We start from the raw sequence: 24,111 nt of genomic DNA on the forward strand, positions 1-24,111 counted from the left end.
ATTTTGCTATGCTATGCACTGCATAGCAAAATCGTGGCAAATATCGCTCCGCCGCGCGTTTGCGTTCCTGTAAAAAATGAATCGCGGTAGTGGAAATGACCTACCGCGATTCCTATGTTAAAAAGCAAACCGTAGCCATTGTAAAATCGCTAGCGGTTTGCGACTTTCCGATTCAGCCAGCGCAAACGCGCTAGTGGAAAAGGGCCCTTAAAGAGAACCCGAGGTGGGTTTGAAGAATATTATCTGCATACAGAGGCTGGATCTGCCTATACAGCCCAGCCTCTGTTGCTATCCCAAACCCCCCTAGGGTCCCCCGGCACTCTGCAATCCCTCATAAATCACAGCCACGCTGCTGACAAACAGCTTGTCAGAGCTGGCTGTGTTTATCTCTATAGTGTCAGTCTGCTGCTCTCCCCGCCTCCTGCAGAACTCCAGTCCCCGCCTGCATCCCTTCCCTCCCTGCTGATTGGAGGGAAGGGACGGGGCAGGGACCGGAGCTATGCAGGAGGCGGGGGAGCAGTTGAGACTGACACTACAGATGTAAACACAGCCTCATAGCATGGCTGTGACTTATTAGGGATTGCAGAGTGCAGGGGGACCTTAGTGGGGTTTGGGATAGCAACAGAGGCTGGGCTGTATAGGCAGATCCAGCCTCTGTATGCAGATAACATTCTTTAAACACGGCTCGGGTTCTCTTTAATGCTATTATTTAGAAATGTTTTTTTTCATTTTGTTACCTCTTTTGATTTGCGGTGCCAGTCTCTGTTTGATCCTCCCTTATCTTTCTTCTCTTCCTCTGTTATACTAGCTTGTTTAGTAAATCCCCAAGGTCTACAGTCATGCTGCAAGTTTCCAACCTTGGTTTCACTTGTAGAAATGTCTTCATTTAGTGAACGGACAGACCTTTGTGTGAAAAGAGTTTTTTTCATGGCTTTAACTCGAAGGCTTTCTGAGGTGCCACTATTGCCTTCCGAACAACAGCAGTCCGGTTTATTCTCAGCATTTCCATTGTGGGATGAGGTTTGATCTGGAAATGGACTTGGAGATGCCCTTGTGCTGGAATGGGCATCACTGTGAGGTTGACCTTCAACCTCTAATTTACCCTTTTCAGGCGGCTGTATCCTTTCATCCAGCTTATTCAGTTTGGCCAACACTTGAGATACTTCCTCACGCACGCCAGATAGGGACTCCAATTTCTTTTCAATTTCCCCTATTCTTCTAACCAGTTTTCTAACACTGCTTTTTAGTTCTTCCTCCTCCAACGTCTCAGATCGTGGGCCTTTGGTTGGTTTATTGTTTGATCTGTTGCCTACATGTTCTGGAGAACTTTCATTGTCTGCTCGTGAAACATGAGCTAAGGAACCACTGCTATTATAACAAGAAGATTGAGGGATACCAGAAGATCCGCAAAGACTCATATCATCTAGGAATCTGAAAATATCACTGATATCATCACTGATAATTTCAGAGTCTGCCTCAGACTGGTTACGGGCTCTACCTTCCATATAGCGGCTACAGCTGGCGGCTACAGAGGATACATTTGTTTCTTTTCCCTTTTTTGTGTCTGCCTGTTCTGTCTGGGTACCTACACTTTCTGTCTTCTCAATGCTGTACTGACATGAAGATGGTTTACCACCCTTCTCTTTGAATCTCCTTAGGGCTTCCTGCTTTTCCACATCTTGAGGCTCACAAAACTTTTTACCATTTGTCTTTAGTGCTAGATCTGGTAGATAGGAATGATGTCGCTCTGGTACTGAAACAAAGTTTGCTGTTTGCACCAAGCCAGTGTTTGGATAGTGCAGATTTTCTTCTTTTCGATTAAAAAATGAACGTTCAAAATCTGGCACCTCTTCAGTATTTAGACTCCAGCTTTTAACTGGCTTCCCTATAAGTGGTTTAGGCTTATTTGAAAATCTTTTTTGTTCTTGCAATCCTGATCCAGTTGTTGGACCGAAGTACGTGGACGCCTGGAGATCATCTAAGCTTTCATGTTTTGATCTGCGAAAATCTTCAGAAGAAGAGTAAGCTGTATTAATATAGTGAGAGCTGTAAGGCATCTCAAAGCTGTGGTTGAAGAAAACCGTCTTGGGGCTAATCTTTCCTTCATTCTTTTTCATTGTTACATTGGGCGACATTCTAACCATGTTTTGGAAGTCATCTTTGAAAAAATTTCTCCTTTGTCCACTTGAAGCTGATAGTCTAAAAGGCTCCTCACTAGGTGTAGGTGGCAGTGATTCTGGCTCAGATAGAGGTTGGCTAGGGAAATAAGTGCTTTGCATTTCACAAGATTGAGGCGTTACCATGGCGTAAGAGTCTAAAGCTGGTAACCTATCAAGGGATCCAGCTCGCCCAGTGCCTTCCTGCTTAACTCCAAGGAGAAAATTTGGCTCTGGCAGAAAAGTGCGACGTCCTTCGCATTCTTCCTTGTGGCAGCTGGAGGACCTTGTGATAGAGTAACTCCGACTGGCATCTCTTTTCTGAGTTTCTTTGTGAGGAGCTATATCATTTCCAGTGAAAACTTCATTGTCAGACTCAATTGCTTCTTTCTGTTGAGACTGCTGTTGAATAGGAATTTTCTCTTTGGCAGCTCCATCGTTCATTTGGATTAGGTTAAATATAGTTACTATATCAGCTGCCGCAATTAGTTTTTTAGATTGTTGGTTGTCCGCAGCATTTCTCATCTTGTCTCGGAAGAGACTGGCTGGAAAGCTGGGGTCTTGGCATGCTGTGTAATACAGGAGGCTGCGCAGCTTGGCTAATTCAGGTAGATCATAACGGGAACATAAAGACTTGCAGAGATCTTGGTATGAAACTGAATTTTGCTTGGAGTCTAAATCCTCCAGGATTTTTACGAGAAGGAATGAAGGGTCCTGAGCTTCTCCCATGGTGATAATGTTTCTAGGTTCCTACGTGGAATAATGGAGACACAATTAGTTTTTGAATTATCGTGGGAAGCATTTATTTATCTAAAATGAGACATCTACTGTACATAGCTGCATGGTGTTTAAAATATATATTCATTCAAAAATAAATTTGTATGCTGTTTCCAAAAATATGTTTCTCATACACTTTCCAATCCTGACCCTCCTCTTGTTAAACTCACTTTCCAACTTTAAAAGAAAATAAAGCTTTCAGATACCTTAAAAGGAAAGGAATGTTCAAAATATTGTTTATCGTCATATGCATTAAAAACGGAAGGCTAAAGTAGGGCATTTGGTTAACTTTTTGGGGTTTTTTTTTCACAATAAATCATTTAGTTAACTTTACATGAAGCGTATATGAGGATAAACTGCACACAGAGACCATACTTTGGTTTCTCTCAGGAACACACACTGTTCTCTTTTAATTTTTTTCCCCTGCTCTCAAAGTAAACTTTATTTAACACTTCCTGGTTAACAAACAGACAACATTGTGACATAACTCTAGATCAGTGGATAAGCTGTATAAGGGCATAAAACTATATATGAGTACATGCCTTTTGTTAAAAAAGGTTTACTCTTTCCTTTACCATAAACACACAAGTGCCTTGAAAACTTGTTGCTTTCACACATTGATGAGCTCTGCTCAGATTTTGTGTGGAAGGGGCGAGTGCTCTATTCTCTGTATGCGTAAGACAATAATCTAATATTCAGAGGCTGAAATGTTTTCATCTGAACTTGCTTAGGTCTGTTTCACATGGATGGATGAACTGCATACTTGCCACACAGTTCGACCTCTGATCTGCTGGCCGAGTGCCTGTCAGCTGTAATTTAATGCAGCCATTTGTAACTACGCGTGTCAGCATTGAACATGTATTCTGTGCCTCCAGGGGATAGACACTTCTCCACCCGTACTGTTGCCATTTTGATTTAAGAGATGGGATAGCCAGCTTGGTTTTCTAACCTTATCTAACCAACTAACCTTGTGAGTTACAGCAGATCTCTGACGGACGATAAACTGCACACAGACACCATGCTTTAGTTTCTCTCAGAAACAGACACTGTTCTCTTTTAATTTTTTCCCCTGCTCTCTGAGTAAACTTTATTTAACACTACCTGGTTAACAAACAGACAACATTGTCAAATGACTCTAGATCAGTAGATAAACTTTATAAGGGCATATGAATCATCACATATCTTAACACCTACATCTAAAAGTGCTGCTCGTAGAGTATCGCTAATCCCAACGTATGATCTTATCCTATCTCTAAGACGTTTTATCCCCATTTACCACAACCTACCCCTACCTACTCATACTAACCTCCACCTTATGTATGCATAACACTAACCTCCCACCATCTACGCCTAACACTAACACCGCTGCTACCCCCCTCCGCTAACAGTAGACACTGCCACTACCCAGATTTTGGCTACACTGTAGCACATCTGTGGGGAGTGCTCACCACTCGAAAGCTGCGTGTTCACCACTCGACGGGTCCAGCAACGTCCCCTTGATGATGGTCGCTAGCGACGCCTCTTCCTGTCGGCGGGTTAAGCTCGAAGTCACGCGACGTACACGTCGGCGCGAGCGAGACTTCCAATGATTGTGGTACTTTGCACGGTGTTGTTGGGGATCTTAAAGATCTGATCCGCCATGTCGGTCTTTATTCATCGGTCTTTAGGCATATGCGATGTTCGCAAACGTGCTTCTGTACCCACCTAGTGAAGTCGTGTAAAAATCACCGGTCGTTGGGAGAATCGTTGGGAAAATCACCAGGTGGGGGTACATAGGTTTACATAGGTTTAAGCAAAACTATGGGGTCTCCAGTGCCATAGCCAGTATTAAAATAAAGTTACAGTGGTGCGTATGCCACTGACAAATTGATCTAGTGCACATCGTGCTCAAATTACCTGCTTTGTTTTCCACTAGCTGCCCAAAGCACTAAAAGAGGAACTGTAACCAAGAATTGAACTTCATCGCAATCAGTAGCTAATATCCCCTTTCCCATAAGAAATCTTTACCTTTTCTCAAATAGGTTATCCGGGGGAGGGGAGGCGGCTAATATTGTGGTAAAACCCCTCCCATAATGCGATGTCAGGACCTAGATCCTGACAAACCAAAGTTGCAATAAAACCACTGCGCTCAGTCAGAGAGTGTCTCCAAATATTTTCCAGTTAAGCTCCCAATAGGTGCTGCTCCTGGTTTACTCTGGGTTCGTAAGCAAACGTACTGTAGAAAACAGATGCAAAATAGGAAAAAGAGAGGAGCGCTCTCTGGTGCATTAACTTTTTAATATTGCTTCTTGCGCAAATATAAGATAAAAACTTACAAGATAAATAATAAAACAGAGATCATCAATGTCACAATATGTATGCACGTGCATCCTACCCGGTTGGCGTGACTGATATTCCCACAACAACCGGCCATAGTGTGGAGGCGGCCAGACCGTAGGAAATACATCCAGGACACGGTGACATATTGTGACATTGATGAGCTCTGTTTTATTATTTATCTTGTAAGTTTTTATCTTATATTTGCGCAAGAAGCAATATTAAATAGTTAATGCACCAGAGAGCGCTCCTCTCTTTTTCCTAGATCCTGACAGTTTGCTGTCTGTGAACCTTGTTGCACTGTGGGAAATACCAGCTATTTCCAACTGGCAAGCAACCTTTTTTAGCCTATCACAATGTTAGTGGGTGTGGTTATAAATAATGGCAGTTGGTGCTGTCTAGTTTTTTTCTTGTCTGCCTGTAGTAAAGATGATGATGTGCAGGCATTGTGGATCAAACCAAATGAACAAATTACATGGCGAATATCAATTACTTATTGTTCTCTCTTCTGTTTTTTAACTTCTCATTTTGTATGTATTGATTTCTGTTGTAAAGTGCCTCTAACTGGCCGGTACAGCAGAGCAGCATACAGTTAGGGGATGTACCACCTCCAGTTGCTCATGTAAAAAAGGTCTAACCCTTGCTATAGAAAATATAAGCAAAGTTTTTCATTTTGTATCTTTACTGGAAGAAAGTTTGAGCTGCGATATAAGAATATGGCAAACACATTAAAGGCAATATAATGATTTGCCAACTACGCAGAATGAAAATGTCCATTATTAAAGTGATTATTAATATTTTATGCTTATCAAGCCATTTTTATGCCCTGGAAAGATGTCCAGGTTCCTGATCTTATTGTTTATTCAGCTAGTAAATGTAATTTTACCCAAAATGCAAGCCGAGCTAAATTAGGCGAAATTGCCTTGCTATGAAAGGTATGGCATCCATGGTTAATATTTTCATTTTTTCATATCTTCCGACTTTGATGTCTCTGCTTCATTGTGACAAGTAAATAAGTCTGTGAGTATTTTCCTATGAAAGGAAGTATGGAATGTTAGACTGTGATTGTGCTGAGCCTATACTGTGCTACAAAATGAGCTTCTCCTGTTGTGTCTCTTCACAACATACAGTGGTGTGAAAAACTATTTGCACCCTTCCTGATGTCTTATCCTTTTGCATGTTTGTCACACTTAAATGTTTCTGCTCATCAAAAACCGTTAACTATTAGTCAAAGATAACATAATTGAACACAAAATGCAGTTTTAAATGATGGTTTTTATTATTTAGTGAGGAAAAAAACTCCAAATCTACATGGCCCTGTGTGAAAAAGTGATTGCCCCCCTTGTTAAAAAAAAACTTAACTGTGGTTTATCACACCCGAGTTCAATTTCTGTAGTCACCCCCAGGCCTGATTACTGCCACACCTGTTTTAATCAATAAATCACTTAAATAGGAGCTATCTGACACAGAGAAGTAGACCAAAAGCACCTCAAAAGCTAGACATCATGCCAAGATCCAAAGAAATTCAGGAACAAATGAGAACAAAAGTAATTGAGATCTATCAGTCTGGTAAAGGTTATAAAGCCATTTCTAAAGCTTTGGGACTCCAGCGAACCACAGTGAGAGCCATTATCCACAAATGGCAAAAACATGGAACAGTGATGAAACTTCCCAGGAGTTGCCGACCGACCAAAATTACCACAAGAGCGCAGAGAAAACTCATCTGAGAGGCCACAAAAGACCCCAGGACAACATCTAAAGAACTGCAGGCCTCACTTGCCTCAATTAAGGTCAGTGTTCACGACTCCACCATAAGAAAGAGACTGGGCAAAAATGGCCTGCATGGCAGATCTCCAAGGCGCAAACCACTTTTAAGCAAAAAGAACATTAAGGCTCGTCTCAATTTTGCTAAAAAAACATCTCAATGATTGCCAAGACTTTTGGGAAAATACCTTGTGGACCGACGAGACAAAAGTTGAACTTTTTGGAAGGTGTGTGTCCCGTTACATCTGGCGTAGAAGTAACACAGCATTTCAGCAAAAGCGCATCATACCAACAGTAAAATATGGTGGTGGTAGTGTGATGGTCTGGGGTTGTTTTGCTGCTTTAGGACCTGGAAGGCTTGCTGTGATTAGATGGAACCATGAATTTTACTGTCTACCAAAAAATCCTGAAGGAGAATGTCCGGCCATCTGTTCGTCAACTCAAGCTGAAGCGATCTTGGGTGCTGCAGCAGGACAATGACCCAAAACACACCAGCAAATCCACCTCTGAATGGCTGAAGAAAAACAAAATGAAGACTTTGGAGTGGCCTAGTCAAAGTCCTGACCTGAATCCTATTGAGATGTTGTGGCATGACCTTAAAAAGGCGGTTCATGCTAGAAAACCCTCAAATAAAGCTGAATTACAACAATTCTGCAAAGATGGGTGGGCCAAAATTCCTCCAGAGCGCTGTAAAAGACTCGTTGCAAGTTATCGCAAACGCTTGATTGCAGTTATTGCTGCTAAGGGTGGCCCAACCAGTTATTAGGTTCAGGGGGCAATTTCTTTTTCACACAGGGCCATGTAGGTTTTGAGTTATTTTTCTCACTAAATAATAAAAACCATCATTTAAAACTGCATTTTGTGTTCAATTATGTTATCTTTGACTAATAGTTAACGGTTTTTGATGAGCAGAAACATTTAAATGTGACAAACATACAAAAGAATAAGAAATCAGGAAGGGGGCAAATAGTTCTTCACACCACTGTAACTTAAAAAGTACTGTTGTTTCTTAAAAAAATAAAAACAAATAATGGTTATTTCATACATTTTGAGAAGCAGCAACCTCCTTGCTTTAGTGCTTCGTAAATATACTTTACATGTGTTTTTGCATAGTGTTCACAATCTGTGCCTTTGTGCTATTTTTATCTCTCTAGATCACGAGAGTACAGCGAGGTGTTAAAAGTAATCAAAACTACAAAATTGGAAACTTAATTAACCGAAGGAGAGAACGATATTAATTAAAAAAATGTGAGGCATAAGAATGCACGAGGGGAATTGTGCTCAAGCCTGCAGTAGCCTCAATTTCTGGAATGCTTTCTTAAATTTCCCCAACAGTCTGCAGGTATGGACATTAAAGAGAATCTGTACTCTAATATTCTTACAATAAAAAGCATACCATTCTATTCATTATTTTCTCCTGTGCCCCTCTGTGCTGTTTCTGCCACTCTCTGCTGCAATCCTGGCTTGTAATTAACAGTTTTAGGCAGTGTTTACAAACAAACTAACCAGCTTCTAATAGGCTCAGCTAAGCATAGTGTGTGAGTCATTCAGAGTGTGCAGGGGGCCTGCAGAGGGTGTGTATCGCTTCTACCAATCACAAGCAGCCCTGCACATTCCACACAATCAAGCCTTAGCCCGACAAACAGGACAGAGGAAAGATACATTGATTTATTACAGAGACAGTGCAGTTAGGAAAGACTGCAGTAAGCCAGAGCAGATTAGAACAGGCATAGGAACTTATAGGATAGAAGAACTAAGGCTGAAAAATTTGTTACAGAGTCTCTTTAAGGAGTGGTCAGAGAATAATAATGATCAATGATTATCAGATAATTGTTATACTGGATACCAAATCATTTTCTGGTAAAATACAAATCATTAAATATAATACTACTCAATGGTGTTTGTTCTGTTACTGATGGGCTCCTTGGGCTATTATTTATGACCTTTTTCTTCCACTAGGGTCCCCCCTTCCCCGTTTATATCACAGCCTCTCATACCTCTTCATCCCTTTTTTGTTTTTGCACATTTCATGTCCACTTTTCAAATGGTGTCTCCACATCTATTCATGGGCCCTTTTATCCCTACACTATGCTGGGTGCATTTTTGCTCCTTTGGCTTTGGTTGTTCAGGTGAAGTGGAAGCGATTTGTCCTGTTTTACTTATGCAATGGATGCCTAATATAGTGCCCCATCTTTAAATACCGCTCGCCGGCCTGAATTTTTGTACTATCTAACCTTGCAGCAATGTTTCTGTGTCCCCCTCATTAGTGTTGGGCGAACAGTGTTCGCCACTGTTCGGGTTCTGCAGAACATCACCCTGTTCGGGTGATGTTCGAGTTCGGCCGAACACCTGATGGTGCTCGGCCAAACCGTTCGGCCGCATGGCTGAACTAAGAGCGCATGGCCAAACGTTCCCCGAACGTTCGGCTAGCGCTGTGATTGGCCAAACGGGTCACGTGGTTCAGACCCGAACGCGCTCTGATTGGCCGAACGGTCACGTGGTTCGGGTAAATAAATACCCGAACCACGTCATATCTCCGCCATTTCTCTGTGGGTTTAGCTTTGGGTAGGCAGGCAGGCAGGGTAGTTCGCTCTCCAGCCACGCTAGCCAGGGTCCCCCCCAGTCATTGTGTGTCGCTGCTGGGAACAGTAGTACACCGCTCGCTCAGCCACACTATATATAGCATTGTTTACTGCCACTGTGTACCTCGCTCAGCCACACTATATATAGCATTGTTTACTGCCACTCTGTGTACACCGCTCAGCCAGACTATATAGCATTGTGTGTACTGCCACTGTGTACCTCGCTCAGCCAGACTATATAGCATTGTTTACTGCCACTCTGTGTACACCGCTCAGCCAGACTATATAGCATTGTGTGTACTGCCACTCTGTGTACACCGCTCAGCCAGACTATATAGCATTGTTTACTGCCACTCTGTGTACACCGCTCAGCCAGACTATATAGCATTGTGTTTACTGCCACTCTGTGTACACCGCTCAGCCAGACTATATAGCATTGTGTGTACTACCACTCTGTGTACACGGCTCAGCCAGACTATATAGCATTGTGTGTACTGCCACTCTGTGTACACTGCTCAGCCAGACTATATAGCATTGTGTGTACTGCCACTCTGTGTACACCGCTCAGCCAGACTATATAGCATTGTGTGTACTGCCACTCTGTGTACACGGCTCAGCCAGACTATATAGCATTGTGTGTACTGCCACTCTGTGTACACCGCTCAGCCAGACTATATAGCATTGTGTTTACTGCCACTCTGTGTACACCGCTCAGCCACACTATATAGCATTGCGTACTCTGCCAGTCAGTGTGTATATTGCTGGGATCAGTAATACTCCACTCACCGCCAACCACTATATGAGCTCACCATGAGTTCCTCAGAGACCTCCGCTGTGAGCAGCACTCCCAACAACAGCAACAGCCAACGCCCCACGCAAGCTATAACATCCACCCCAGCAGCCAGTGGTCAGCAGCAGCCCTCCCCGGAGGAGAACGTTGTGTCCATCGGTCCGTCGACAGAGCGATTAATGAGGGCTGCCATTGAGGAGATGGGGCCTGATGTGGAGGAGGAGGTCTGGCTCAGGCCAGCATCCCAAGTTAATGTTGAGGATGATGAGGGGGCCTGTGTCTGGGGATGTTGGGGTGGCAGAGGTGGTGGGTGGGTCAGACTCAGGAGAAGAGTTGTATGATGAGGATGATGATCGGGACCATCTGTATGTGCCTCAGAGTCCGACCCCGGAAAACATGTTGTATCGTGTGTTTAGGTACTAAAATCTGCGTTCCCACTTCCCAGTACTGCCCGGGTCCACGGATCCATGTAATTTTTTGGGCAGCACTATCAAACTGTGGTACTATGAGTGAGTTGCCATGGTCCTTCTGTGCTGTCACACTCACCGTCTGTCTGCAGATGGATTGTTCAACACGGCTACGCCATCTGACATGTAGACCTTGACCATCTTCTCCAGGCAATTGGTGTTGGAGGACGTGGAACTGCCCGATTGCTGTTCTGTGGGCTGCTGCATGGGTGTCAGAAAATGTTCCCACTCCAAGGACACTGCCAATACCATTCCCTTTTGGGCACTAGCAGCAGCTTGTGTTCTTTGCTGCCCTCCTGGTCCTCCTGGGTTTGCTGAAGTCAGTCTGTCGGCGTACAACTGGCTAGAGAAGGAGGAGGATGTCAATCTCCTCTCTAAAGTCTCCATCCTCAAGGGCCTGCTGGAATTGTTCCATTTTTGACCTGTCTGACACTTTCTTCAATCAGTTTTTTAACATTGTGTTTGTATAAACTGGGTATAAACCCAGTAATTGGTGTTGTCCAGAATAATGAATAATAATGAATAGTGAATAATGCGCGGGCCGCGTTCAATGCAGTCTAGCATGAATTGAGCCATGTGTGCCAGAGAATCCTGCCAGACTCCTCTGTCTTCATGTTCTTGTGAGCGTTGTGATTGTTGTGATGCACCATATTCGTCACCAGCATCACTTTCTTCCTCTTCTGCTGTCCATTCCCGATAAATTGTGGAAGTCCAACGTGCACCGCTCTGTCCCTCGGCAGTGGGGGCATCCAATTCCTGCTCCAACTCCAGCTGTTCCTCGTCCTGTTCTTTGTCATAGCTGGGACCAGCATTTCCTGAGGCAGGTTGCCTGATGTTGGTATCATCACGCTGATCGTTTTCATCTTCAGATTCCCCCACTTGCATCATGCCAGCGGTTTCCATCTTCAACATTGATTTCTTCAGTAAACACAGCAGTGGTATTGTAATGCTGACTGTAGAGTTGTCACTGCTCAGTCACAAGCAACGTGGATTGCTCAAAATTTTGGAGGACTTGGCAGAGATCCAACATGGTGGCCCAATCAGATCCACAGAAGCTTGGTAGCTTCTAGCTAGCTGCTGGAATGCGCCTCGGCACTGCGCAAAAGCGTGCTAGCATGTGCAGCGTATAATTCCAGCGCATAGGGAGGGACATCACCCAGCGAGCGATGGTGCGCTAGATTGAAGCGCTCCTGCATCTCTTGGTGAGTCCTTCAGAAGCAATACTGGACTTTTAAAAATGTTTTTTTTTTTTCCTTCAACAGAAGATCTGCCACGTTGGAGTGAGGAGGACGCCGCCGACTCCGACACCAAGCTGAACCCCGGCGAACTCCAAGCAGAGGATCTTCAGGAACCCTCAAGGCTTTGAGCAAGCTGAGGAGGGTCAGCAGTCCCGACGAGACCTCTCCTCATATGTGACTGTGTGCAGTGGAGTAGAGCTCCCCAGAACAACCTCTCACTCGTCACTTTGTCACTGGTCACTTTGTCACTTGTCACTTTGTCATTTTGTCACTTGTCACTGGTCACTTGTCACTTGTCACTTTGTCACTTTGTCACTGGTCACTTTTCACTTTGTCACTTGGTCACTTGTCACTTGGTCACTTGTCCAGATGATCTCGGTACACCTCCTGCGATTCAAATTCCTACACACATTGCTCTGGGATTTGGGTGTGATGAATGATGCATCTAACTGGCCACCGGAGGCAATTAAGGCCTTCAAAACATTGAAAGCAGCTTTCTGTTCCGCCCCCATTTTGCGTCATGTTGAGTTGTTGACGTCATGTTCATCCTCGGCCTCGCCTTGCATTTCAGTGCGAGGTGCATCTTCCACAGAAAAAGGTTGTGAATCCGGGCACAACATTTGTGGCTGTTCCATTGACCTTTCACAGGTAGAAGATTGTGGGGGTGGGAATAGCTTCTCCGAATAGCCCATTGTGTCCTGAAAACTACTCATTGCATTGCTTTGCGCACGCATTTTTTTGTCCTCATGCAAGGCCTGAGTTGCGCCTGAAAGCGTGGCCTTCTCCTCCTGCGCCTCCTCCTGTTCCATCACGTCTGCTGCTGCTGGGTTAGCGTTGCCGCGTGGTCCCTGTTTATTGAACCACTTATCTTTATTACATTTATGACTGCATGGCGGTACAAAGCATGCTATCCGCACGCTTCTTGTCCTCATGCAAGGCCTGGGTTGTTGTGTCTCAAAAAGCGTGGCCTTCTCCTCCTGCGCCTCCTCCTTGTGTTCCATCACGTGTGCTGCTGCTGGTGCTGGGTTAGTGTTACCGGTCCCTTTTCCTGGAACCTCTTCTCTGTATTACATTTATGACTGCATGGCGACAAAAAGCATGTTACCTGTGCAAAGAAACATGACATTTTCCACATTTAAAAGACAGTTTTTCCTTTGAAACTTTACAATCAATTTTCTCAAAAACTATAAGCTCTTTTTCAAATATTTTTTTCCCTCTTGTACCCACTCCCAAGGTGCACATACCCTGCAAATTTGGGGTATGTAGCATGTAAGGAAGCTTTACAAAGCACGAAAGTTCGGGTCCCCATTGACTTCCATTATGTTCGGAGTTCGGCGCGAACACCCGAACATCGCGGCGATGTTCGGCGAACGTTCGCGAACCCGAACATCTAGGTGTTCGCCCAACACTACCCCTCATTAGCGATATAGTGTGACCGTTTATTGTGAGTGTAATCCTGTTACTCTGGTAACCCAGCATGGAAGCATGTGTCAGACTGCACTGTGCCCTGGCTGTTTCTTGCAAGCCGTGGAATGCAAAACAAGGAAGGGGAGTGTCCTGTGATGCCATCCACCAGCTCGTCCAGTCGGCACTTCCTGAATGGGTCTAAATACCCTTAGCGGACGGATGGACACCAACACAGCCTCAGAAGAAGTGCCGTCTGACGTGAAACGGCATCAGGCTCTAGGGCCCACACCCACTGTCTACTCTCTCTCCGCGGCTGAATGGTATGCACCTGTTTTTGCAACCACAATCCGTTTGATGATTGCACAGTCACTATAGCTTTTATGTTTTTACCAATAAATCATAAATATATTTGCAGCAGTGCCAGGTTTGCTCTTGTCTTTTGTTTTTTTACATAATCTTTAATGTACAGCATATGTATACTTGTCTTAGAGGAGCAAACAGCTACTAGCCATGCTAACTAAATGTGCCCATACATAACTAGATTTGCAACATTATTATCTGGCAGATTTAATCCCCCTGGTATCTTAATGAAGAAATTGAACTTTGTACATAATAGGGAAGACAAAAGACTGGCACCAGATGGACCAGAGGCAATGAGTACACCGGATCCTGTACCAGTAGCTAAGACGTGCTCTCGAAAACATACATTGGCATGATAGGAAAAGAAAAATGGAGGCACTGTTGAAGCAGAAGAGTGGTACCTTTAATCCACGGTGAAACAGACAACGGGGTTCACAGTGGGGGTGAGGGGGTGCCTGACAGCTGTTTCGCTAAGAAAGCTTCTTCAGAGGCAAATAAAGAACAACATGACCCAAGTATCATCTGGTTTTTAAATCGTTTCACTCACCGCCATTTCGGCCAGGTACACCGCCCACAAACCGCCGCCGCGACGTCCGGCATTATGGCTCCGCCCATCGGAAGTGACATGTGCGCTAGCTCTGACCAATAGGTGAGCAGCGGGTCTCCCCGCGTGTTGCGCATCGTCATCTTCCGGGTCTGGCGTCACTGCCTGCCCGTCATTGGCCGCATCAACAGGGGTGTTGCCATGGAGATCATCAACTCATACACCAGTACATACAAGGGGACACAATCGTCCAGACTTTCACAGATAAACATTTAGAGATTAAAACGAAATACATCCTAAAAAGAGAAAGCTTGATACTATTAAGCAGCACAGTGAGGCAAATTACAGTAAGCTAATATTTGGAGAGAAAACAATGCAATTCGTTTCTCTCATTTAATCCCAGGGGGCCACAAGCCCCTGTCTCAGAAATAATTCTAGCTTCCTGCTGGAGCAGAATCTGTTCATGGTTTCCTTCCCTAAGGGGTATGGGGATCTCTTTCAAGCCCAGAAATTGCAAAGCATTGGGATTTCCACCGTGACATTCGCGCATATGTGAGATAAACCTCCCCGCCCCTACACCCGTCCTGATGGAATTTACATGTTCCTGAAAACGGGTGCAGATCATGCGGGTGGTCTGTCCCACATAAAATCGGTTACATGAGCATATGATTGCATACACAGTGTTTTTAGAGCGGCAATGCAAGAACTGTTTAAAGTGTATGATCTTTGCGCCCAATTGTACGCTTTTACCAGTTTTAAATTGTGTACAGTGGTTGCAACTTTGTACATTGCAGGAAGCAGGCAGTGTGCAATTATAAGACCCCAACTCTGCTAACAGCTAACAACACAGTGTTGAGATCCTAAGCCTCTATGAATAGGTGCACAGTTGTCATTAAACAAACAATAACTTCAGAAAAGATTTTTGACACAGAAATATTACTTTTGGAACTGAACTTTTCAAAGGCCCAATAGATAAAACTACAAGGGTGCCCTGCTGCATGCAGATTTGTAGATAGGAGTTGTAGTAGCTACTGAAAGCCAACTATATGTCATAATAGACTACTAAATTGCAACCTGACCAAACTGGCACACTGTACTGTCACATTGTTGTAGCTAGAGTTTCTATTTAAAGGGGAACTGAAGTAAGAGGTATACGGAGGCTGCCATATTTATTTCCTTCTAATCAATACCAGTTGCCTGGCAGCCCTGCTGGTCTATTTCTCTGTAGTATCTGAATAACATCAGAAACAAGCATGCAGCTAGTCTTGTCAGATCTGACTTTAAAGTCTGAAACACCTGATCTGCTGCATGCTTGTTCAGGGGCTATGGCTAATAGTATTAGAGGCAGAGGATCAGCAGGGCTGCCAGGCAACTGGTATTGCTTAAAAGGAAATAAACACGGCAGCCTCCATATACCTCTCTCTTCAGTTCCCCTTTACTTTTCACATAGCCATTAGCCATACATGAAGAACAGATTCCAAAATTATTTGACTATTCCATATTCTTCTTGGAGAACGAAATCAAAAATCTCTCCAGAATTTTATATTGCATTGGATGCAGACCTAGAATGAATTTGTGTGCTGTTGGAAGTGTATCCAGACAGTCATATTAGTTTGGATGCTAACATAAAACTTTTCTAAAACCTAAAATATGGGTCAGGGATGTTTATCTGCCAAGTACAGAAACGTGCTTGGCGGCTGTGCTTTTTGAATATTGGACGGTTTGGTGTCCAACCAGGTCGATAGGATGGCTCTCCCAGCTGACAAGATTATATTAATGAATGCTGGCATGTGCAGCCCCAGCGACATATGTTCCCAGTTAGGATGGGAAAAGCAGGAAGGGAATTAGGGACTCTGTTTCACAACAACTGGTAAACATATGAGACTACAGTCATAGCACATTTCCCCAGGTACAAGGCCAAGGTTTATATTGTCAGATTTACATTTCAGTGACCAGATGAGATTACTTGAAGAGCTCTCTAAAGAAGTCTCTTGAGCAGGCACGATGCACTTATGTGAATGTTGGCTTCCTTGCCTACTGAAGCCCTCTTATTGAAGTGAATGTAGCCAGATTTATTTTTCTGTTTTTGCTAGAGCAGGGAAAGGTTAGAGCCTCTGTCTGGTATTGGAGGCATTTCTATGTCAAACATGACATAGTGCCCAGTGATGGTAAGGCTGCATTCTGTGTGTACTGGGGCCATTGTTGTTCTCCTTACCACTCCATCGTGTGCCGCCCCATCATAACTCTGCCCCCTCTTACTAGTCTATCTACAGCATTTGGCCTTGAACTGTCACCCAAGAAGTAGAGTCCCAATACCTGCAAGCAACAATATTTGTATGAGTGTACATGATGAAGTATTGAAAAGCCTACTAATGAATGTCAAACAAGAAACTGCCAAAGCTTTTCTACTGCTTAACATCAAGAAAACTAAAGTCATGTCATCTGCTCCAATGAACCATCTGCAAATAGATGGAGAAAAAGTACATGTTGTAAAAGAGTTAATCTTCCTGGGATTGAAGATCTCTGCAGATAGTGACTGCAGCCATGAGCTTAAGAAAAAGAGAGAACACCAAGAGCCCAATATAGTGTAGTATGTACTGGTAATGTATAATTGGAAGAGTAGTATTAATTTAATACTCACAAACCAGGGTTACCAATTAGGCAACCACTGTCAAAGCCACAGTAAGTTAGAGGGGGAGGGCAGCCAATAGAGGAATCTATTGGCTGCCCATGTACTGCACATAGATTTTGAATCAATTTCAGCATGAAATCGATTCAAAACCTGTGGAGCCACAGCCTGCCTTGCCGCCCCCCCCCCAAGCCTCCCCCCATTTGGGCTCCCCCAGCCATTGGCAATAATGTCAGGTGTCCACCGGCGCAAGTCCCTGAGTCCTTGCTGTCACTTCTTCCGGTCTCCTCTTCACTTCCTGTCCCGTACTGAGTCCTCTACTGTTTAAACTTCGGCTTGTCACAGGAAGGGACAGGAAGTGAAGAGGACATGGAGAAGAAGGCCAGCTGGAAAAATTGACAGCACGGACCCGGGGACTCGAGCCAGCCAGACAGGTGAGATTATTGCTGCATTGGTCGTCGCTGAATTGAATGCCGCTAACGATGCACTCCCAAACCCACGGGCGATCGAGCAAAATTTTCCATCTAGACTGATTGACTAAATTGAACGATGCCGGATGGAAATCGGTCGATCGACAGGAAATCAACCTAGTGTATGGGTACCTTAATACTTTAAAGGGAACCTAAACTGAGGAGGATATGTATTTTTCCTTTTAAAATAATACCAGTTGCCTGACTCTCCTGCTGATCCTGTGTCTCTAATACTTTTAGCCACAGCCCCTAAACAGACATGCAGATCAGGTGCTCTGACTGAAGTCAGACTGGATTAGCTGCATGCTTGTTACAGGTGTGTGATTCAGCCACTACTAAAGCCATAGAGATCAGCAGGACTGCCAGGCAACTGATATAGTTTAAAAGGAAACATCCATATCCCTCTCAGTTAAGGTTCCCTTTAAGCCATAGACCCTGAACAAGCATGCAGCACATCAGATGTGTTTTTGACATTATTGTCAGATCTGAGAAGATTAGCTGCATGCTTGTTTCTGGTGTTATTCAGACAGTACTGCAGCCAAATAAATCAGCAGGACCGCCAGGCAACTGATAATGTTTAAAAAGAAATAAATATGGCAGCCTTCATATTCTTCATACTTCAGTTGTCCTTTTAATGGATCTGTACCTATTCTGTATATTTCAATGCCTTACTAAAAATTTCAATAACAAAACAAAAGAAAACTGCAGAATGTCGTCCAGAATTGCGATTTGGACAACATGCTTGTATCTGAATAAGCAGTGTGTTCCTGCCTGGCTCGCTTGTGGCAGAAACGCTGCGTATTCGGATATAGTGGAAACGCGCCCTCAGTCTGGAAGGTGAACAATATTCTACTTCTGAACTTTACAATTCTGTTCTGATTACAATCAAACCCTACATAGAAGATTTGCTAAGTAGGCCCTGTTGATTGAAATCAGCAGAAAGTAGGAAGCTCAGAAGAAGAAGAGCGTTGTGTACCTTCTGGAGTGCGTCGATAAAGCCAGGTTCTAAAATGTATTAATGTTTTAGTGTTCTTATACTTAGTAAGTGTGGTTTAAATGTTTTAAAATGAAGCTCTGATCAATAAAGCAATATACTTTCATTACTGATCTTATTTCTACTTTGAAATGCTGGCAACATACTGAACTGTGACTCAGCCTGTATAGATTAAAAAATGTCTCTTCACTCCTCTGTACTTGGTGTGTACTCAAGTGCTGCTAAGAGCTGCACAGTCATATAAGACATGCAAACAGTCAATAGAGCAAGAGCGGAAAACTTTAGAACCACTTGGGGAATTGCCTCTTTTTTTCTCAAGTAAAGATAAAAACACACCCTGTCTGGCTTACTATGTGTTCAGAAAAGGATTAAATGAAATGAGGCCCAAAGCGGCACGGTGGCGTAGCGGTTAGCGCTCTTGCCTAGCAGTGCTGGGTCCCTGGTTTGAATCCCAGCCAGGTCAACATCTGCAAGGAGTTTGTATGTTCTCCCCGTGTCTGCGTGGGTTTCCTCTGGGCATTCCCGTTTCCTTCCACATCCCTAAAGCAAACATATAAGCTAATTGGCTTTCCCCTAAATTGGCGCTAGACTATCATACATGCACTAGATAACAGAAAATCAAGTGCTAAATATATTGAGTTATTGTGACGCCGTCGATATGACATATCGAATGCGTCATGGAGGTACGAACGCCAGTTCTTCGCAAACCAACCAAACTGACAGTTTTTGGTTTAAATACACTTTTTTTCCCTTCGCCAAAGGGCTGAAGAAATCTTTTCATGGTCAGTTAATTAGCCTCCTGTGAAAAGATTCTCTGCCAGCATTCAGGGACCCCCAACCAGGCAGAAAGAGGGAAATCTCACACCTCCACTGCCTAACCCAGACTTGGTGGCTTCTCAGCTCCGTACATGAAAAGAGCAGCCACAGGAGGTCCTGCTAACATCCTGTAGAAGCCACTTAGAGACTACAGCTGGCTTTCTCAGTGACTAGTAGGAAACCTATCTGTGACCTCACAAATATGAAATCCATCTTTTATCATAAAGATGACTTCCCAAATAGGCAACGGCCTTTAGAACCCGCTTATTCTGAAATTCGGAACCAACCACACGATTGGATGTTTCTGAATTCAAGGTAAGCCCTGCCAAAGCAGAGATACGCATTTTGGGGTCACCATTCACTCTAAACCCCCCAAGTTTGGTATCAACGTTCTTGATAAATTCTGACAAACCTAAAAATGTTATTAGATTTAACACAACTTGTACGGTTTGCAGATGAGCACACTTATCATGATTCAGGTAAATTCTTGCCTCTATGAGAGGGGCAGAGACCTCCTGCTGCAAAGAGGTGTGTGATCCACGCCCCCTAACCCCTCCTTGCTGGAGTGGGGGCTATAACCACAGAGAGCCCAGAAAGCTCTGGGTCCTTTACCTTCAATCTGATGCCTAGTAACATCCTGGCAGCCCGCAAGGACACGGGCCAAAACCTCCATCTTTGAACTTTCTAACAAAGGCCTGTTGGCCGCATGGCAACCGCCATTTTGGGACTTTCGCCAAAGACTTGCGATTGCCGCATGGACTACCAATAACGGTATTTGAACTGTATATAATCAGACATTCTGTTCTCTTTTCCTCTCTTCTCTCTGTCAATCAATCTGTTCTAAAATAAGCTGTGTGTATGTAGTTTAGAAATAAACTAACGATTTTATCGTTCAGTCTTGTGCCTTTTCTGGTCATCTGATTGCTGCTATAATGAATCTGCCCTCTGAAGAGTCAGTCATACTACTGCATTGTTTTATGATTTGCTTATGATTGTTGATTTGCTAGCTAGGTTGTAAATAACCGTCTCTTCCTTCTAGGATTAGCTAGTACCAGATTTCCTGTGTGAAATCGATAACGTTAGTTTCTCGATTGTAAATACAATTCGAGATTGCATCATATAGGGACCAAGTAACCTTTCTTTAACGTCACATTGCTCACAGTCTTTAAGCCGTCGGAAGTGACTATTCCCCGAACGGTGACTGGAGCGTGTTGAACGCGATTGGGCTGGCTACCGTATTATGATAGCGGGAGTCTCTTTCCTCCCTACAGAACTTGAGAGAGTGGTGGCAGTTTATTTACCCGATTTCCAGCGCGAAATCGATATTTTTAGTTTACCGATTGTATATACAATCGGAATTGTACATGTATGGGCACCTCCAACCAATCTTAACCGTTTACTACGCACACAGTGAGTTTGCCTCCAGCAGTCTCTAGTGCATGAGACCTGCATGGCAACAGTGGCCTAGTAATACGGGATTGGTGGATGTTTGTCCCATTACATATTGTCGGCAGCTGCGCGACCAATCTTTGTCAGTCTGTTCACCGTACTTCCTGCGTATGCTAACGGGAGCAGATTAGACGGGATTGGCACGCTCTGTCGCCTTTTCTTTCTTCTTCCCTCTGACGATCCAGCAACCGGTCTCGTTGTCCGTCTGCGCCCGTACTTCCTGCGTACGCTAACGGGAGCAGATCTCGACGGGATCGCGGGGCTCGATTGTCACAGTTATGAAGTAATGAAATGATTAAATGGCAAAATACTAACAAAAAATGATATTTACACTTGTATTAAGCACAGGAATACAATTGTAGATATTACAGACATTTTAGTGGAACTATACCTAACTGTACTCTTACACAGATTCTCCCTATACCTAACCCCTAGACACGCCTGCCCCCCCCCCCTCCCCTTTGGTCCTAATAAGAATAGTGTAATAAATTGTACATATTACAAATATTGTACTGGAACTATACCTAACCCTACTCTCACACAGAACTCTCCCTGTACCTATCTCTAACCCCTAGACCTGGCCCTAAAACCTCCCTGGTGGTGACTAACCCTAAACCCCCCTGCCCCCTGGTGGTGCCTAACCACCCCCCGGTGGTGCCTAACCTAACCACCCACCTGGTGGTGCCTAACCCTAACCACCCCCCTGGTGGTGCCTAACCCTAACCACCCCCTGGTGGTGCCTAACCTTAACATACCCCCTGGTGGTGCTTAACTTAACCCCCCTGGTGGTGCCTAACCCTAACTACCCCCTGGTGGTGCCTAACCTTAACCACTCCCCTGGTGGTGCCTAACCCTAACCACCCCCCTGGAGGTGCCTAACCCTAACCACCCCCAGTGGTGCCTTACCCTAACCACCCCCTGGTGGTACCTAACCCTAACCACCCTCCTAGTGGTGCCTAACCCTAACCACCCCCTGGTGGTGCCTAACCCTAACCACCCCTGGTGGTGCCTAACCTTAACCTACCCCCTGGTGGTGCCTAACCTAACCCCCCTGGTGGTGCCTAACCTTAACCACTCCCCTGGTGGTGCCTAACCCTAACCACCCCCCTAGAGGTGCCTAACCGCCCCCTGGTGGTGCCTAACCCTAACCACCCCCTGGTGGTGCCTAACCCTAACCACCCCCCTAGTGGTGCCTAACTCTAACCACCCCTGGTGGTGCCTAACCCTAACCACCCCCCTGGTGGTGCCTAACCCTAACCACCCCACTGGTAGTGCCTAACCCTAACCACTCCCCTGGTGGTGCCTAAACCTAACCATCCCCATGGAGGTGCCTAGCCTTAACCACCCCCTAGTGGTGCCTAACCCTAACCACCCCCTGGTGGTGCCTAACCCTAACCATCCCCACTGCATAAACACCCTTACAGACATACAAACAATAATATATTTGATATTGTAAAATACTATATAATATTTCTCAGGCTCCCTAATTTCTTCTCGTGGCGCCCAATAGCCGATATTTTGCATTGCAGCCAATGGTGCGCCATTTTTGTCCATTAATCATATGCTCCCTTTTTTCCTGCTTCCGTTTTTTTTTACCTACATTAACTGCACGTAGTTCCGACTGAGAAAAATAGCTTATGGACATTTGCCAGTGATGAGTGAAAATGACAATATTATAATTATACAAGATTATGTAAATTTAATAATCATAAATAATAATAATAATTAAAAAAATGTTAAATTCGATTTCCGAGCGGAAATGCCATTGAAAATAAGTTTTGTTATTTTACGCGTCTTCCGTGCTTTTCACACATTTTCCCGATAAAAAGATTTTTCAGTTTTTCGTGGTCAAATTTTTAGCAGTAAAAATATTGTTTTTTGCAGTAAAATATAAGCTTTGACATACGCTTTCTTTTTCTGTGCACACGCAGTTCAGAACTCACGCCTGCACAGTGTCACCTGGGGGAACAGCTCGGAGTCACCTGGGGGAACTTTCATAAAGTTATTATGGTGGCCACTAATGATCCAGTCTTTTTCATCCAATCTCACCAAATCTATGTAGTATAAGGGTAAATTGAGTGAATATATTGAATGGATATTGTAGGCAGTTCCCTTATATTACATAGAAATGGTAAGATTGAATGAAAAAGATTGGATCATTAGTGGCCACCATTAGACAGAAGGGATCCAGTCAAATATTTAGAGAACCGGGGACAGGAACGTGAGGGGTCCCGCATACAGCAATCAACATCAGGAGTCTATGAAGGGGGTAATCTAGGAAACCATGGGCTTCTTTAGTTTACGGCCACATTCCTCTTTGTGCATGAGCGTGACCATGCTGCACACCGTCCGTGAGTACAGCAGCGCCAGCACAGTAGCACAGAGACACACATGGTCGAGTGGCTTTGGCTTACTGTGCAGGCGTGGCGGTCAGGCCTGGATTTATCCTTATACTCTAAGTTGTTATAATAACCAGGGTAGGTAAGAATAAAATTCTCCTACCTTAAAGAAACAGTATCTAAGACGTGGTATCTTAAAAAAAATGTTCTTACGATTTATTTGTTCAAATAAGCACTTGACAACGCGTTTCACGGCGTAAGCCGCTTCCTCAAGTCTATAGAAAGTGCCTGGAAGAGAAGTGTGCTGTCCTGGGCGCCATAGCATGCTACGGCGCCCAGGACAGCACACTTCTCCTCCGGGCACTTTCTATAGACCAGAGGAAGCGGCTTACGTCATGAAACGCGTTGTCAAGTGCTTATTTGAACAAATAAATCGTAAGAACATTTTTTTTAAGATACCACATTTTAGATACTGTTTCTTTAAGGTAGGAGAATTTTATTCTTACCTACCCTGGTTATTATAACAACTTAGAGTATAAGGATATTTAACAAACAGCTCTTGACTCCACGGGGCGCCTCCTATTCCTCTCCCATATCCCACTAGCGCTTGTCAACGGTGAGTGCAAAGAGGACACTGGAAGCCTCTGGAGGAATTTTTCTGTCTCATGTACACTGTAAGGTGCTCATAGGTGGGTCTGATCTGGTTCTGAGCCTGAAGAAGTAACTTCAAATTTCAAAATATTGCAAGGAAATATTGTACAGTTAGTCATTAAAGGTATCACCTAAACAACTTTTCTGTTATGTCTTCTCTCTATGACTAACACTGGAGCACAAACAACTAGCTTTATGCGATGTGGAAACCCGGTTCCTCTGTGCGGAGAACACTCAGTTTCTTGTTTGTACTGTACTGATTTATTGGTTCTTGAGCATGAAGTTCAATGACACTGCGCTCAGCATCAGATCACTTAATAATTAATTGTTTTAAAATGTCAGAAAGTGAAAACCTGCTTTGA

General features: G+C 44.1%; 1 protein-coding gene across 1 annotated transcript in view; it reads right to left on the reverse strand.

Annotated features, from left to right (window-relative positions):
- The window catches only part of MINAR1 (membrane integral NOTCH2 associated receptor 1), a 176,686-nt gene that overhangs the window by 22,064 nt on the left and 130,511 nt on the right, over positions 1 to 24,111 (reverse strand). The window contains exon 2 of the mRNA XM_068272421.1: positions 738 to 2,906. Within this exon, the coding sequence (XP_068128522.1) occupies positions 738 to 2,885 (2,148 nt within the window). The 5' untranslated portion in view covers positions 2,886 to 2,906. The remainder of the gene's footprint in view (positions 1 to 737; positions 2,907 to 24,111) is intronic.

This window comes from Hyperolius riggenbachi, chromosome 3, assembly GCF_040937935.1.
Source record: "Hyperolius riggenbachi isolate aHypRig1 chromosome 3, aHypRig1.pri, whole genome shotgun sequence".
Lineage (NCBI taxonomy): Eukaryota > Metazoa > Chordata > Amphibia > Anura > Hyperoliidae > Hyperolius > Hyperolius riggenbachi.